This window comes from Lissotriton vulgaris, chromosome 3_1, assembly GCF_964263255.1.
Source record: "Lissotriton vulgaris chromosome 3_1, aLisVul1.2, whole genome shotgun sequence".
Taxonomy (NCBI): domain Eukaryota; kingdom Metazoa; phylum Chordata; class Amphibia; order Caudata; family Salamandridae; genus Lissotriton; species Lissotriton vulgaris.
Window position 1 is genome coordinate 908,367,756 of NC_141689.1, and position 18,651 is coordinate 908,386,406.

Below are 18,651 nucleotides of genomic sequence, written 5' to 3' on the forward strand. Positions count from 1 at the left end.
GGTCCTACCATTGAGAATGGGTCGGTGCAGTGGCAGCATTTGTTGCAGCAGCAAGAGTGTATATCTCGGCAATGGTGTATCTGCGGAGGGTGTAAGGGTCAGTGGTCTCGGTTGCGCTGTGGCCTGCATTAAGTAGGGCCTTGGATAGGCAGGGCTTCTGTTGGTGGGAAGAAAGGTGAGTGGGAAAACCCGGTCTTGAATACCCGGGCAGGAAAACTCAGGCAGTGTCACTAGATAAGGCTGGAACAAGTAGAAACAGGAGGCCACAAGCAAGAGGCAAGCTGGGTGCTTGGTATTCAACACAGAGCACATATTTTCAATGGCTATATGTCCTTTGTTTCCACATCTGTAACATGCTTCAGCTGTACTTCCAGACCCTATTACATTGCCTGGATGCACCATATAAAGTTTTGATGTAACCATACGTTTAACTGTTTCAACACTCTTCTGCTTGAGATGCCGAATGAACAGTAAGCTTTCTCATACATTCCCTAGTGTGCACCATGTGTTGTGCTTGGCGAATGTAAGATTTTTCCTTTCTTGTGTTTTCGGACCTGCTTGTATTATTAATCAACTGTCTGTGAAAATCTCTAAAGGTCAATGTAGAAAGTAATTTACATGTTCTAATCATAATGCATGATTTTTGTAGATGTTGTCAGGCTTGCCTAATGCCCTATTGCAGCGTTATATTCCTCATCTCCTCCTTATCTTAATCAACCTACAGACAGAGGAGCCGTTTACGAAAGCAATGCCTAAGCATGGCGAACATACATGTGGCAACTCATCATCCCATTCTGTGATCTCCAATTAGACTTCAAAACATGTCCTACTTTGCTCCCAATCCAATGGAGCAGGATCAAGATAGTTTCAACAGTTGGACAATATGTACATTAAGAACGTACGTGTACTAATGTGTGCTTAACGCATGCACATGCAACACAAACTTATGCAAAGTGTTCATCTAACCCTTATCCTTATAACCCTGGTGCAAGCACTGGTCCTCTCCAGACTCGACTACTGCAATTCTCTTCTTACTGGCCTCCCCAAATCCCACTTGTCCCCACTTAAGTCTGTTTTCCACTCAGCAACTCGTTTCATTTATGGGGCCAAAAGAAGCGATCACATCACACCGATGTTATCTACCCTCCGCTGGCTTCCCTTTGAGGCTAGAGCTATCTACAAGACCGCTTGTATCACCCACAAAGCCCTGCACTCCTCTTCTCCCCGCTACCTGGCGAATAAACTGAAACTCTCTGGAGGTTCTAGACCTTCACGCAATGCGGAGAATCTACTGCTTGAACCTCCCACTTTCAAGAAGGAAAGAACGATGGCCCAATCCTTTTCAGGCAACGCAGTGAGAATCTGGAACTCATTCCCGCCTCAGCTCCGGACCACCGCCTCCTCCCAGGCCTTTAAAAGGGACCTCAAAGCTCTCCTCCTCCAGAGACACCTCCAAAAGTAACTCTCTTTTATCTGAAGGAAAATCTCCCACTACTGAAAATTTCTACTTCTCATGTCCATGGAAGTGCCTTCCCAGTGTGTTCTTGCGGTTAGAGTGTTTGCCTTTTATTGCAGTATTATCCATGTACTTGTGTTTGGTACCCTCTTGCAACTTGCACTCACCACTTTGCCCCTGTAACACACGGTTTGCTTCCTCTCACATTTTTTTTTACCTTTGATACTTGCACAAGTGCCACTTTTGCCTACGTAATCGTTTGTTCTTGTGCTTGAGTGTCTAACATATATTGCAGTATTATACCGCAAATTATACTCTATTTTCTCTTGTAGCCTGCACACTTGTAGCCTGCACACTTGTCACTTTTTCCTCCTGTGCACTTTTTACTACCTCATGTATTTTTGGTAGCCCACATTTTTACTACCTCATGTATTTTGTTTGCTCACAAGTGTCACAATTACCTTGTCTACCTCATGTATTTTTGGTTTCTCACAATTTTTACTACCTCATGTATTCTTGGTTGCTCACAATTATCACTTTACCGTATGTAACGTAACGTATGCCTCTGCAATCTGTTGCTCGTGTAATGTTCTCAGTTTGTATCTTTTCTGTTCCTATTGTGAAGCGCTCTGACACCTTCGGGTAAAGTCCGCGCTATATAAAATTGCATAAATAAATAAATAAATAAAATCTGAAGCAAAATACATTCTCCATATGGAGAAACCAAGCATATGTGAGGGCTGCCCAGTAAATATTTTATTTTAATGCTTACAAATGAACACAACATTTCCGAGACTAAGCCTTACTGCCTTGTGCCTGGAGGGCATGTGAAGCCACTTTTCATCAAAAGATGTGTTGGGAAGCTTCCTATTTCTGAAGCAACTGGTTTTTTTGAAAGCTAATAAAACACACAATTTCTTAGAAGTAATTTTGGGAAAAGTAGTCTCCCATCACAGACTGCAGCAATAAAAAACTGCTAAATCCAGCATCAAGGTTGCAGATGATACTATGGAAAGAAGGATGTGTACAATAAACCGTTATTAGCTATGTTAGTCTCCATCTTTAATACTTGATTCATGTCTTAAATCATCCCCCAAGTATGAGCTCTTGAACCTCGAACGTGTCAACAAGAGCTGTCAGTAATGCTGAAATGCTGTCCGTGTTTCTTCAGGTAGAAGGCTCAAGCCATCCTAATCCAAAACAGCCTAACTCAGTTGAAGAGGCATCCATCCGCTTTCCTATTCTCCAAAATGGCAATAGGTTTCTTTTGGAACACGAATAATCTACTGGGTGACGCCCCTAAATTATAGGACTACAACAAGTTGTTGGAGCCAGGACAGTGGTGATTGCCTTGCTGTTTCACTAACCGATGCTCTCAGAGATTGTTCTACAGATACTGACTACCAAATGGATGGTTGCTAACCAACATATGGGCACTACAACAGCTGACATGTTTTCTGCATATAAATGGCTTTTCCAAAATCTTCATGCAACTGTAAGCAGTGGGATCTCTTCCATACTATAGTAGGTACATACCACCATACGCTTGCTCTCTCTTCTGATGTTGACCTGCTGACACAAGTGAAACTGCATCAGGGTTTTTGTTCTCCATCGTTTCAATTATTTTTTCTCCATTGATTATTGAACACAGTATTTTAAACCAATTTATCTTGAGTATTTTTACTGTGCCACCATCTAACTTTTAATTTGCACGTATTTGTCGCATGCTGCAAATTCTATTCACACAAAGTCTTATGTACTGTTTAAGTATTTATTAATTTTCTGGTACATCAATTATATGGCTACAAGACTGTAGTGAAAAGAAAAAATCCCTTTGGGTAAATTTCATTACAGACTAGTCATTCTTATCGATTACCACACAACCGGATATTACACTCTTTCAACTTGCTCTTATACCACACCTGAAGATAGGACCATATACAGCCGGAGAAACCACTAACACGAGGATTAAAATTTCACATACATTTATTAATCATAAACTGCTGTGTTCCATGCTATTGACATCGGAATATGACGAATGTGTAAACTGTAAAGACATATTGTATTTGTCTGGCTTTTTTACTCTCTACCTTTTATGTAATATCTGATTAATTTTTAATGTATTGTGTTTTATTAATTTCGAGATATCATGTATATTGAATGTTTGGTCATTTTTATTGATGAGAATATCGTTATATATATCTCCCCCACTCTTAACCGAACCATAAAAGCACTCGGCTTTACTTGTGCATTCATTGCTGACTCTTATTCTCCACATAAGCAATTCTGCAAAGACTGTCAATGCTTTCATTCCCTGAAAAAACTTAGAAACCTCATCCTCAGAGATTAACCCCTTCGGCGCTGATGACGGCCCCCGGCCGTCATGAGTTACGGTGGGCGTGTGCTGATGACGGCCGGGAGCCGTCATGACCACGTCCGCGATCGGACAGTGCCGCACAGGCGCAGAATTCCAGCCGCAGCCTAGGGGTTAAATGAAAACACAGTGCATTCCCTAATGATTTCTAGGCAAGACTTTAGTAACTCTGTTTTAGCAAGATTCCCGCCGTCATACCTAGCCACATTTAAAACCATACTGCATTCTTCAACCAGGTTAACAACCATTCCACAAAAGTATTATTATTATTGAATTCTTGTATAGCGCATAGATACCCCTGGGGGTTTCCCAGTGCCTGACGGACAAGTAGAACAGCTTAACGAGGAGACCTAAAACATCAAAGTCTTCAGTTCCTTGCGGAAGGTGGATAAATACGCATAGCATCTCAGAGACTTGGCAAGGGAGTTCAATAGCCTACGGCCAAGAAAAGAGAAAGTACAATCATCGATCCGGTGCATTTAATTCTAGAGACCGTGAAAAGCAAGTGATTCCTTGAGCACACATGCAGGAGGGGAAGTAGGGAACCATCAATATTTGCAGGTGCCGGTGTGCCTGGATTTAGACCCTCGGTCTAGGTCCACTCTCTCCCCGCAGCTCCGCTGTGCCATCTCTTGTCTCCAGACCCCGACCTCCTCCGGCACCTGCTGCCCGCTCCAACTGGGACCAGACTGCCTGCAACCACCGTGACCTTTCTCAGACGTTTTTTTCTTATTTTTTCCCTGTTGTGCCACTGTTAATGTGCCCAGCTGTGTCTTGCTCTAATTCCACCACTGTTTTTATTTTTTTGTGCCTGCCTGTTCCTTTCGCCGTTGCTGCCCCGGCGGCCCCTCCCTCCCAGAATTCCCCCCCGGAATTCCTCCGCTCCTGCCTCCCAGCCTCTCCTCCCTCCCACCTCCCATACTTAATGGCGGCCACGCGCTGCGGGCGCCCCAAAGGCAAGCCCGTCTGCGCCTGTCCGCGATCCGACCGTGGCCAGCGCCAGGAACCCAGGACCTCCTACTACCCATCGCTACGACACCACCACCCTCCCCGCACTCAACCCTGGAAGACTTAGAGAATGCCAACAGGCCTCGCCAAACACGACCCACGGCCAGTTCTCCTGCCTCCACTGCCGCCAGACCCTCACCGCCACCCCGGCCTCCAACACCACCGACGCCAGCACCGGCAACACCATAAAATGCATCCTCCTCAATGTACGCTCCGTACACAAATACGCCATGGAAATCTGGAACCTACTCGACTCTCTCTCGCCCGACATCACCTTCTTTACAGAGACCTGGACCAATGCATCCTCCGCCCCCAATATTAGCGCAACCATCCCAGACGGATACAAGATCCAGAGGAAAGACCGCCCCCAACCACCCAGGGGGCTTCGCCATCACCCACAAGAGCATCCTCCGTCTCACCGTGTCTTCCCCTCTGCCGAACACCTGCACTTCCAGACCCAGACCACCCCCAAAGCCACACTCTGAGGAACCTTCGTCTACAGACACCCAGCCCCCCTTCGTCACCACCATCACCGACTTCATCGCCTCAACAAACTACATACTCATTGGAGACCTAAACTTCCACCTCAAAAACCCCAGCGACCCCAACTCCATGACAACGTCGCCAGCATCAGACTTAAACAACTTGTCAACACACCGACCCACAGAGCAGGACACACCCTCGACACCATCGTCGTGGTAGGAAACAGCGTCTAATTCAGCCACACAATGCAGCCACTATGGACTGACCACCACTGCGTACAATTCACCATCAACAAACCCAAGGCACCCAAACCAGCCCCACGCCCACCACGAAGGAAGTGGAGCAAGGTTACCGACGACCAACTTAACCTCACCCTCACCCGAGACAACCACACCGGGGCACCATACGCAAACGACGCAAGTGACGCAGCCAGAGAACTCCACACCTGGATCTCCAACTGTGCAGACGAGCTCGAACCGCTACGCAACCCCGACAGACAATGCCCCAGGAAAGCAGCCTGGTTCACCACCGCTCTCCAAGAAGCCAGGCGCACCTGCCGACGCCTGGAGAAGAACTGGAGAAACACCAAGTACACCGAAAACCACACCACCTACAAGGACACCATGACAGACTACCACAACCAGATCAGAGCCACCAAGAGGAACTTCATCCACAACAAAATCCTGGCCAACTCCAAGGAACTTTTCAGTGTCATTCAAGAATTCACCAACCCACGCAGTTAAGCTACAGAGATCTCCCCATCCCAAGAACTCTGTGACAAGCTTGGAACCTATTTCCACCTCAAGATCAAAAACCTCTATGCCAACTTCATCGACCATCTACCATGCGCCACTGACGGCCCCCGCCCACAGAAACATCAGCCAGCTCACCATCTCCATCTTCACTGCTGAAGACACCGCCTCAACCATGAAAAGCATCCACTTGAGGGACCCCACCGACCCCTGCCCCCCTCAATTCTACCACAGAGCTGCATCCGCCAACGCACCCGAACTACAACGCACCATCAACACCACCTTCAAAACAGGAACCTTCCCAGATGACTGAGTCAAGGAAGACAGTCACCCATGCACTCATCACCAGCAGACTGGACTATGGAAACGCACTCTAAGCCGGTATCAACAAGTCCCTACTCCGCAAACTCCAGATAATACAGAACATCGCCGCCAGACTCGTCCTCGGCATCCCCCGACACGAACACATCAGCCAACATCTACGAAGTGTCCACTGGCTCTCCGTGAGAAAAGAGCCACTTTCAAAATCCTCACTCACGCCCTACAAATGCCTACGCAATAATGGACCCAAATACCTCAACAAGAGAATCAACTTCCACGTACCCAAAAGAAACCTCCAATCTTCCAACCTCACACTGGCTGAAACCCCGTGCATCCACAGAGCCAGAGCAGGCGGAAGATCCTTTTCTCACATTGCAGCCAAGACCTGGAACGAGCTACGGGCAGACAGAAGCAGAGGAGTGTTTGGGGGGGACAAAACAAGAGCCTGGTGGCAGAGTTCTTAACTACCTGAAAACACCTTATCACAGTCTTATCTGTCCCCAAATACAGGTTGATGCCGTAATCTAGCCTTGATAACATCAAGGCATGGATAACTGTTCTTTGAGCAGAAAAAGGAAGTATCCACAGGATCTTTTTTAAGCCATTTTACGGTGGCAATGCATGTGGCTGCTAATTTGGCCAGGGGCGTAACACAGGCACCTGCAGCCCGGGCGGTGCGGGGGAGTGCCCAACCTCCAGGGGGTCCCCTCAGCACCGCACTTTAGCTGGGCCCCTCTACTACCCTGCAGGGGTCCCCCTCAAGTTTAGTTATTATTATTAAAAAAATTTATAGAGCGCGTAGTCACCCAGAGGTATCCCAGCGCTGAAGATCCCTACATCTGTGAGTCCGGGGGCAAGAAGAGGAGGGGGGGGGGGGGAAGGGAGGGGAAGACAGGTTCAGGGGAAGATAGTTAAGTTAGGGGAACAGGTGGGTTTTCAGCCGTTTCCTGAAACGTAAGTAGTTGGGTTCTGTTCTAAGGTCTCGGGGGAGAGCATTCCAAAGGCGTGCGGTGTGGACCGAGAAGCGTCTTCCACCCGTGCGAGCTTTCTTGAATCTCGGGAGGATGATTAGAGACTCCTTGTCCGATCGGAGGGATCTTGGGGCTTTGTATGGTCTGATGAATTTTCTCAGAATCGGAGGGCCTTGATTCTGCAATAGTTTGTGCGCCAGGCATAGGGCTTTGAATATCACTCGTTCCCTCACTGGGAGCCAATGAAGGAGCTTCAGTGCTGGTTTAGCAGAAGCTCTGGCAGGGGTGTTCGTGAGGATCTGGGCAGCAACATTTTGGATTCTCTGTAATTTGTTCAGAGTAGCTTCGGGTGCGCCCAAGTAGATTGAGTTGCTATAGTCAAGCCTGGAGAGTATAAGGCCTTGGATTAGGAGTCTTTGCGAGGTGGGTGGGAGTAGTGGCAGAATCTTTCTCATTGACTTCAGTAGCCCGAAACAAGTACCGGCTACTTTTTTTGCTTGAGTGGTGAATGAGAGGTCGGTTTCGATCCATACACCCAGGCTTTTTACTTCCTGTTTTGGGTCTGGGAGGGGACCCAGACAGGGAGGCCAGATGTTCTGAGGGAAGGTGAGTCCTTTCTGACCAAGAAGGAGAATATCAGTCTTTGAACCATTCAGTTTTAAGGCTGAACTGTTCATCCACCCTTGTATCTGCGACAAGCAGTTGAATAAGTCCGCAGGTTGTTGACTAGGGTGGGATAGGGAGACCACTAGTTGTGTGTCATCCGCATAACTGACGATGCTCACTCCGAACCGGGTGACGACCTCCTCCAATGGGGACATGTAGATGTTAAACAATGTGGGGCTCAGGGAGGAGCCCTGAGGCACCCCACATTGGAGGGGTGTTTCGGAGGAGCGGGTGTTGTTGTCCCAGATCTGGAAAGAACGTTGGGCCAGAAAGGAAGAAAGCCAGGATAGAGCGGTGCCTTCCACACCTACCCTCTTGAGCCGTTTGATCAGGAGATGGTGGTTGACGGTGTCGAAGGCCGCACTCAGGTCGAGGAGGATCACTGCCACTGATCCTCCTTCATCTAAGAGTGCTCTGGCCTCCTCCACCGCCGCCAGGAGGGCGATGTCAGTGCCCTGCCCTGGACGAAAACCTGTTTGTGAGTTTTTTAACCGGTTATTAGTTTCAAGAAACTGTGAAAGTTTCTTGTTTACCAGTTTCTCAGCAATCTTGCTGGTCCCGGGGAGAAGGGATATTGGTCTGTAGTTGGCCAATTCCGCAGGGTCCAAGGAGGGTTTCTTTAGTAGCGCTTTAACAACTGCTGCTTTCCAACTAGGGGGGACGACTCCCTGTTGTAGAGACGCGTTGATCAGATGGGTGAGGGGAGGGATGATGATGGGGGCTACTTAAGCATGGGCGAATTTTGCGAATCTCGCGTTCGCCAATTTTGCGGATTTGCGAACTCGCAATCCGCAAAATCCGCGAATTCTCGCGAATTTGCGGATTTTTTTTTTTGTGTTTGCGCGGGTTTCTGCCAGTTCGCGAGCGTTTTGTACAATGTCGCAAATTGCGAACTTACCTGTCGGGTCGCAAGTTTCGCGAACTTGTTGTTTCTACGTGTCCAGCCTGGTTGGGACACTCTTCTTCATCACTGCCACTCTCTGTCACCACTGCCACTCTCTGACTACTCATGCCACCCTCTGTCCCACCCATGCCACCCTCTGTTTCATCACAGCACCCTCTGGTTGTCCAGTCAGTGTACATTATTGTGGCAACGCAAGCACACCTTCCCTGCCTCAAGTGACCTGAATTAATTTGGGGCTGATTAATGTGTCACAGAATATTTTTTTAGCTGGCACCTGCTTCCTTAGTGCTTCCTGATTAGTGATCTTTTGCACTTGCTAAGTGCTTTCATTGTTGCAAAATTAGTTACAACACCTGCCCTGCCCCAACTGACAATAATGAATTAGGGGCTGATTAATGGATTTGAACTTCCAGCCTGGCTCCTGCTTGTCTCCCTTAGCTGTAATTCAGGACCTTTGTGGCATATGTGTAACTATTCTGAGGTTCAGAGCAGGGTCACATAATAGTTGCAACTGGCAACTGAACTCTGGAGGGGCCCCTCAGGAAGCACTACAGGAAATGGCTACTAATGATGAGCCTGAACTTTTGAACCTGGTAAGTAGTTTCAGTTTTGCTAAGATCGTATTTCTGCAATTTTGCACTTATTCGCGGGGCGCGAAGTGTACTGGGAAGCCGCGAACTCACGCGAACAGTGCGAGCAAAATCCGCTGCTCGCGGATTTGCGGATTTTGCGGGAGATTCGCGAATCTCGCGGATTGCGAATTTACCGAAAATCCGCAAAATCCGCGAGCGAAACGGATTTTCCGCCCATGCTTAGGGCTACTTCCTTGAGGGTCCGTAGCGGGGCGGGGTCCCTAGGCGAACCGCTTTTGATGGTTTTTAGCGTATTCTCGACTTCCTCAGTGGTTATTTGCCCCCAAGAGGATAGGCAGGGAGAGATCGAAGTGTCGAGGGGATCGTCATTCTCGCTCGGACTCGCAGATGGAATCGAGTCGAGGATTTTTTGGATCTTTTCTTGGAAAAAGCTGGCTAGCTGGTGGCATTTTTCCTGGTCTGCTTTGGGGTCTGGGGGGTTTTTGGGACCGGGGTCGGGGACCTTGAGGAGTTCTTTTAGGATGGTAAATGTTTCTTTGCTAGAGCAGGCGGCTTTTCCAATTCTTTCCTGAGAGAATTGGCCAATAGAAGATTTGTATGTTGATAGGCCAATAGAAGATAGGCCAATAGAAGATTTGTATGTTGATAGGGAGGTGAGATAGGCATCCTTATTAGCATTGGATTTCTCCTTCCTCCAGGAGCGTTCAGCTCGTTTACAGTTCTGTCGTAAAGACTTGAGCTCTGGAGTATACCACGGGGCAGAGGGTATTCGTTTGGAATGTTTAAGAGTGGCGGTTTTGGGGAGGAGTGTGTCCAGGGAGGATATGATCCAGGAGCTGAACTGTTTATCGGCCATAATTGGGTCGGATGAGAGCGTTGGAATGGAATTTGAGAGAATGGTGGCCCATTCGGTTGGTACAAGTTTGTGCCAACGTCTATCGGTGACCTTGATTTTCTTGGATTGGGGGGTAACAGTAGGAGACTCCCAGGTGATGGGGATTAGAAAGTGATCGGTCCATGGCAGAGGTAAGGGGGGACTGGTGGTAATATTGGCGATATTGGTGAGGACGGGATCCAGAAGGTGTCCCTTGTCGTGGGTGGGTTCATTATTAACCAACCGGATGTTAAGTGCCAAAAGGTCCAAAAGCAGGTCGGAAGCGGTCCGGTCGGAGGGATCTGTGAAATGAAGGTTAAGATCACCTACGATGAGAAAGTTGGAAGCGGAAGAGGCTAATTGTGAAACCGTTTCGTGACGGCATTGAGGAATTTCCCAGGATTGCCCGGAGGGCGGTAAATTAGTAGTCCCGAAAGGGAGTGCGCCGGGGAGGTTTGGAGGGAAAACTGGCAGCTTTCGGAATCTTCAATGTTGGCGTCGTTGGTTCTACAGATAAGGTGTTCTCGGTAGATTATGGCCAACCCGCCTCCTCTTCCTCTCGGTCTGTGCCGGGTTTGAATGAGGTAGCCTGGGGGAAGGGTCGATGACAATGTCCGAATCAGAACTGTCGGAAAGCCAGGTTTCCGTGAGAAACAGTGCGTCTATGCCTTGATCTTGAATCATCAAGTTAATTTCAAGTGCATGCTTGGGGAGGGAGCGACAGTTGAGGAGACCCAGCTGTAATCCAGGATTGGCTGGGGTCTGGGTAACTGGGTTGCAGTGCGTGCAGTTTGAGAAGGGTTTACCTTCATCGTGAATGTAACGACATCCTTGGTTTTTTTCAGGTCGGAGATCCAGGAGCGTGTCTGCTGGGTACATCAGACGCTTGGGAGGTGGAACCGGCAGCGTTCCTGGGCCTGGGTCCGTTCGGGCCCAGACGGGCCCAGACGGGCTTGCCTTAGGCGCGCCCGCTACGCCCGTCCGCTGCGCGTACGCGAAATACACATGTTTATGAAGGCGAAGGGGGCGTGGCCTCGAGCGAGTGGGCGCGGCCACAGGACCGGCTCCCTCGCTGCTGGCGGCGAGTTTGGGCGTTCCCGCTGCAGCGCTTAGCGCTGCTGCGTGGGGAAAAGAGAAGCGATAATCCCAACAGAAGATCGAGCAGGTGATGAGGGGGGAGTGGCAGTGACACAGTATACAACACACAAAGTTTTTAAAATCAACTAAGTATCAAGTTTTAAAAAGCGCTCCCGGCTGTGCCTCAGGAGTAGTGATCTGACCAGAGCTCGTGATCAGCTCTGCTTATGAAGGCGAAGGGGGCGTGGCCTCGAGCGAGTGGGCGTGGCCACAGGACCGGCTCCCTCGCTGCTGGCGGCCAGTTTGGGCGTTCCCGCTGCAGCGCTTAGCTCTGCTGCGTGGGGAAAAGAGAAGCGATAATCCCAACAGAAGATCGAGCAGATGATGAGGGGGGAGTGGCAGTGACACAGTATACAACACACAAAGCAGTTACGCCACTGCTTGAGGCTTTATGGATAGAGTGCAGTCAAGCCAGATGCCAAGGTTCTTCACCTTGTTGGTTGGTTCAGGAGGCACTCTCGGCATAGTGGGACAGTACTGAGGCCCCCAGAGCTGGGGATTCTTACCCAATAACATAACCTCGGTCTTGTCACCATTTAATTTTGAGGAGTTAGTGTTCATCCAGGTGGAGACAAGACCGAGTCAGGAACGGAGATCCTCCAAGTTGCCTTCCCGCCTGGATGACAGAGAGAAGATGATCTAGGTGTCGTCAGTGTATGAAAACACGGTGAGCACACATCTTTCCAACAGGTCTGCAAGCGGGCGGACGTAGATGTTTAAGAGGATGGGGCTGGGGGCGAATCCCAGCGGGACTCCCGGGGGAAGTGAATGTGGGTTAGACAATACATTTGACAAGAAGACCTGAAAAGTGTGTTCCGTCAGAAAGGAGGATAGACATTATGATGCCCAGTTGGATCAGTCTTTCAACAAGAATGGCATGGGACACAGTCCTGCACTGAGATCGAACAGCATCAGTGCGGCTGTGCAGCCCGTATCTAGGAGCTGCCTTAGATGTTCTGTGGCTCCTAGAAGAGCGGATTCGGTATTGTGCCCAGCTCTTCAGCCTGATTGGGAGGGCCTCCTGAGTCTCCACAAATGAGGTCAGTTAGACATTTACATGTTTTTCTAAAATCTTAAATAGGGTAGAAAGTAAAGAAATGGACCTTAAATTGGAAAAGTTGTCTGAGTCCAAGTGGGTTTTTTTTGTAAGGGAAGAACCATAGCATGCTTCCAAGCGTTGGGTAGGTGCCCCTTGCGAGTTTAAAAGTTCTTCCACTAACTGCAAGAGGTGCAGGCTTGGTAAGCTCAATTTGGCTTGTATGGTTAAATCTCTCAAATAGTAAGCAAATTACACAGGCCATCAATAAAAGAAAGAAATGCTAACAATCCCTTTAACCTTTCTACTCTACTTCCCATCTTGAAAGCATGAACAAATCTCTACAGCCAGAATGAACTTAGAATTGAAGTCCTCAAATCCAGAACTTCTTTCACTCAGAACAGATCCTTCTCTGGTGCAAACGCATCAGCTTGGAACTCTCCACAAATAAATGCTGACACCCCTCCCCCCTTCACTTACAGGAAACACCTCAAAACTCACATATTCCTCTCTTCCACGACCAATCACTTCTCTTCCGAATATTGCGCTGCTGTTTTTTCCACCTATCACAATCTCTTGCTTACAACTACCCTTTCCTGTTTTGTGATTTACTAAACTATTAATAATATAGGCTCACCAAACAAAAGTACTGGTGTGTTACTGTTGTTGATCCGAACTGTTAACTGTATTGTCCACGTTTGATGCAAAGTACCTTCATGCCTATTGGAGGCTAATTCGCAATATAAAAATATCAATAAATAAAAATACATATGTATACTAAGGTCCCCATTCCAAGATGGCCAGTAACTGGAGACGGTATTAGTAGGCCCGAGCTACAGGTTCCAGATGGTTTTTCCAATCCGATTACCAGCCATGACAAGTTTTCGGGTCAGGAATAGAGAAGTTCATGCAGAACCTGGAATTACTGAATTCACCACATACACTTCCACAACTTTGGTCATTTTACTGGTAAGTCTACAAGGTCCATGATCGTGATCTCAATTGCTCAGGAATAAATCAATTCACAGAAAATCATACCAAGAAATGCTGTGAAATGTACACTACAAAATTTATGACACGTTATTGAAATGGCAACGGAAAAGTAGAACCACAAAGCAATATGGAAATCGAGGAGACATTAAAACAATCAGAAAATGTCAATACTGCATTTCAATGTGTACACAGTGTATCAACAAACAAATGCTATACTTCCTTTAATTTTGCATGTATGCTAAAAAAGTCCTCTTGGACACGTCAACATGAAGGTTTCCTTAGGCAGATGCATAAAGTAGAAATAATACCGAGATAGCCAGATGAAAAATACTGTTTTAATAAACAATTAAGTAACCTACAGTCTGGGGAGGATTACCCATTTATTAAACTAAGGCATATATTTTGTTTTCAAGCAGTTGATTTATAAGATGTTAAAAACTATCAACCAAATATATGCCTTGATATAGGAAATTATCATCCGTGCACGACCAAATGTTATTTTCTTTGCTTTCAAAATACAGTACATAATGTGGATGTGGTATCCTAAAAAATATTAGTAATATTAATAATGCACGGTTGACCATAATTGGAGCCACTAGAATTATTACTGTAGTTGTGGTTTGCACATACTTATGGATTTAGAGCACTTGCCACATAATCCACCATCTGCTGCATAATTTGACGATTTCAGCAAAATATCTGTGTGTAATTCAAACAGATCAAAAGTTACTAAAACAAGCACCACACAGGGCGACTGACACAGTGGCGGTTTTTTCTAGAGATAATCTGATGAGCATTTGATTGCCAATTGTTGCATTCAGATGTTAAACAGTTACTAATGGGATACAACATTTGCCACAAAATTAATATGTATAAAAATGACAAATAGTGAAAAAATACTACCACAGAATGTCAAGCATTATGTCATGTAACCTGCCTTTTTTTGCTGTATAAATGTCATCTCTAACCCATAATTTGGTTGCCTACTGCTGCATAAATAAAGGGTTGCCAATAATATTTTTTGGGTAACAGAAAACTCCTTAACCCAAAACTCAGACATGCACCAGTATATAGACATTGAGACAATAGTATATTCAAAAGGTCTTGGTGAACGCCAGGCCTAAAAAGAGGTCCGGTTACATGCACTGCAACAGTGACCTAACCTGTTTGCACTAGCGACAGGGATATTTGCACTGATCGTCAATGCAAAGTTATATCTGAGCTAATTTATCAGGGCAAAGACGCATCTGCAGGAAATTAAAATGATATTTTGCACTAGACCCCCAATGCAAACATTTGTGTACAATCGCCCAAAGTTAATTTGCGCAGTCACAGTGCAGTCCATGCTTAATCTCAAAAGAATAATTTGGGCCCGATTTTGACATTGGAGGATGGAGTAATATCCGTCAGGACGCTGGCGGACATCCAATTCTCCAAATGTAGAGATGTCTGCCTGCCCTGCAGACATCGCTTAACTTTGGAAGGGACAGCTGTTATGGCGGTGCCTGTCAATGTTGTAAAATGTAATAAATGGCTCCATCATACAGTATGGCTGCCGTCAAACTTTTACAGTTTTATATTTTTCAAAAACAAACTCCCCAAATGGAACTTTGTTTTTGAAAAAAGATAAACTAATGACCCCCCCCCCCACACACACACATGGGGCTGTCCTTCCATAGTGTGTGTGTCATTAATTTTTCTTACTGTCCCTCTGGAGGTGACAAGCAGCAACGGGCGTACGAATGGCTAACCAACAACGGCCTGCTGGAGAAGTATGTGGGGAACAGAGCAGGAAAAGGCTCTGTTGTCTACATACTTAAGTTCCGCCTGCCTTTAAATGGGGGCGGGACTGAGTTTGACGAAGAGAGTACTCCGTCGCAACAATGTACCCCTCCACCAAACTCTAACTCTGCCCCTATCTTTTCAACATCACTGAAATACTTCTAAATAAATACACACATATTCACAACGAGTTATTTAAATTATTAAGACGTTTTCAGAATTTCTCCATAGAAAAGCACATAAAGAATGTATTCATTCTCTTCCGGGTAATATACTTGCATGTCAAAAAATGGCAATTACAAGCACATACTCACATCTCTATCTAGTGGCCTTTGGTCATCACAGTCAATTGTAGGGCTGATGTCTTGCCTCATCACCCAGATAGGTTCTTTTGGCTCGTCTGGGGTGTAAGGGGAACGAATGGTCCTTGTTTTTACTTCCTCAATGGCCTCTTTAATGTCTTTTATGGCCAGCGAGATTGCATCTCGCTTCTCCTTACTGTACCTCTGCACTGGCTCTACCATATTGGCTGTGGGCCTGGACCCTGGGGGGAGCTTCCCATTGCTCTCCAGCCCTTCATCAATGGCAGCCTCAGAATTCTCCAAGTTTTGTTCAGATTCTGGCATGTCCTCTGCAACTTTGTCCAGACTCTGGGAGCTCATACTCTCTTTGACTTCAGCCACGATCTGATCTATGTCCTCCTCTTGTTCATAGCTATCCATCCTGGGGTATGGGGCAAATTCGGCCTCCTTCTCTGGGCTGTCGGATTCACCATCAGATCGCTCATCGTAGTGGTGCAGACGAGCTCCTAAGGCTTCCTTGCGGTAGTTATCGGCTTCCTCTCGCTCTTGCTCGTACAGTTGTAGATCTTCCTGAACATCCAAATCAGGCGTCTCACCTATCTCCTCATACACATGTTCCTGCAATCCGTAATCCGCATAAGGCTCTGCGTACTGCTCATCCTCTCCCCGGTGAAAAAGTCGGTGGGTATAAACATAACCTGAATAAGCTGCGTTAATGACTTCTTCATGGTCAATTCCATGGAAGTGTAAATGGTTGGGAAGAGTTCGGTTCTGAATTGCCTCAGCGTGCTCCGCTTCTGCATTTTCTGTATACTCCTCAGACTCAGGTCTGTATTGTACTCCATAGGTGCTTTCATCGTCATTCTCCTGGACTCGGTCTACATCGAAGCCATCTTCAGCTGTTGCAATAACATCTCCCTCAGCCGTATCTGTGTGATTGTGAAAGCCACTCTCTGTGCTGGCAGACCTGGCTAATGTTCCCTCCTCCTCGCGACTGGGGATGCCTTCTGGGTCACCACTTCCCTGCCTCAAGTACGGGGTGGCATAGTGCTGCTGCTCTTCCTCCACTTCCGAATGTTCCAGGTCAGCTTCCACAGATTCGTTTACCTCTCCATTTACTGGTTCGTCACTCGCCTCCACCTCATGGGCTATCTCCAAATGGTTCATGGTGAGTCTGGAGATATCACAGCTCTATTCTACTGCCATAATGCCTGCTGAAAAACACAGGAAAAAAAACATTAGGTGTCAAAATCGAATGCATAAACAATTTACATTGTAAGGAAACTGAATATGTGACTACACAAGAAAGTGTACACATTTCTCTGATCTCTATCACTGAAGATAAGCATGCATTTTGAATGCCAATTCCTCAATAATTGCGGCTACCTTTATTAAAACTCTGCATAGCCTGTCCAGATTGTTTGTCGTCAGTGCCCTCTGTACTTGGAATTCCCTGTTATGAAACTTATAACTCCTAAAATAGAAGCATTCTAATCGCAATCCACAACAACTGAGCATTTTAGCAGCTGCACACAGACATCTGGAATTTCAAGGGCGAGTAGTGTGTTTACTGGTCAGGAGTTTCGCCAGCATTGGTTCTAGGGTTTTAAATTTGTGTTATTACTAGGCTGGAACAGCTAGCACATTCTCAGGGTTTTAAGATTTTCAAAATTAAAATGGTTGAATATCTAAAAATATACTTGATTGACAACGCTACCTTAAAGGTAGAAACATGCAAGTTATAATCTCTGTGCAATGTTTAAACCAGACTTTATCCCTAAATGCAATTTACTTAAACATTATTTACATTTCGGGCTCACCCTACATTGTGCTCTCTTGGTGCCAAATGTCCTTCTTGTAGTCTCAAATAGATCTTTCTGCCACTAGAAAATGTATTTCTTAGTTTTTGCAATTTCAACCTGTAATCTGTAACAAGGATTCTTTACACAAAACTGCTGTAATGAAACATCTAACCGTTTGGAAATCCTGGTAATACAGTTAAATATAGTTATGTTTAGGGGCATGAAATACTTTTGCATTAGTTAAAAAAAAAATTCGATGGCGACATCTGAGAAAGCTTTAGGTCAATTTCAAGCTCATCTTTTCCAGCGACCATTCACCAAGAACAAAAATTCCAACTGACATAACCCTCAGAAAACAGTAATTAATCTGGTGCCTGGTTACCTAGGCATTGCCTTTGTAAAGCCAGTGCACCGGACTTTGCGAATACAAAAATCTGAATTCATGATGTAAAAAAAAAGTAATTTACGATTCGCAATTCAAAGAAGCATCCCGCTTGCGAGTCGCAAAGGCGTGTGCAAATACTTTGTGGCTGTTTTTTCCAGTAACCATTCACAAAGTGTAAACTGTCAATATATGAGACTGGGTGGATAAGAAACCAGTCTCACGGGCTGCTGCTGCCTCCTGGAGGTCCCATTCATAGCACACCATCATGCTGTGCCAATGTGTCCCGTGAAGGTACTTTATGAATGAGAATGCTGACTTTTGCGGACCTACATACCAGAATTCATTTCTTGTCACTATCAGCAGATTCGGATATATGACGTTACAACGGGTCCTTTTACAACGCATACCATGACCACGGATCTATTACAACGCAGGTCATGTTACAACGGATCCCTTTACAACGCTATTCACTACAACGCAGGTACTATTACAACGCAATACCATTACATCGTAAGTATAATTACAAGTAAGTAAATAAAATTAATATTTAATGTAAATAATTATTAATGTATTATTAATTTAAATTATTTATTATTAAAACAATAAAACATATATTAATACAATTAATTTTAATTTTTTAAATTGTAAATATATATTAAAAATAACCATGTACCCCAAAACCCAAACCCAGCCCTAAAACCTAAAAATACCCCTGTACCCCAAAACCCAAACCCAGCCCTAAAACCTAAAAATACCCCTGTACCCCAAAACCCAAACCCAGCCCTAAAACCTAAAAATACCCCTGTACCCCA

General features: G+C 46.0%; 1 protein-coding gene across 3 annotated transcripts in view; it reads right to left on the bottom strand.

Moving 5' to 3' along the window:
• The window catches only part of APBA1 (amyloid beta precursor protein binding family A member 1), a 514,808-nt gene that overhangs the window by 220,657 nt on the left and 275,500 nt on the right, over window positions 1-18,651 (bottom strand). For all 3 annotated transcript variants that reach the window (XM_086961250.1, XM_086961249.1, XM_086961248.1), the window contains one exon: window positions 15,665-16,866. In XM_086961250.1, the coding sequence (XP_086817376.1) occupies window positions 15,665-16,819 (1,155 nt within the window). In that variant the 5' untranslated portion in view covers window positions 16,820-16,866. The remainder of the gene's footprint in view (window positions 1-15,664; window positions 16,867-18,651) is intronic.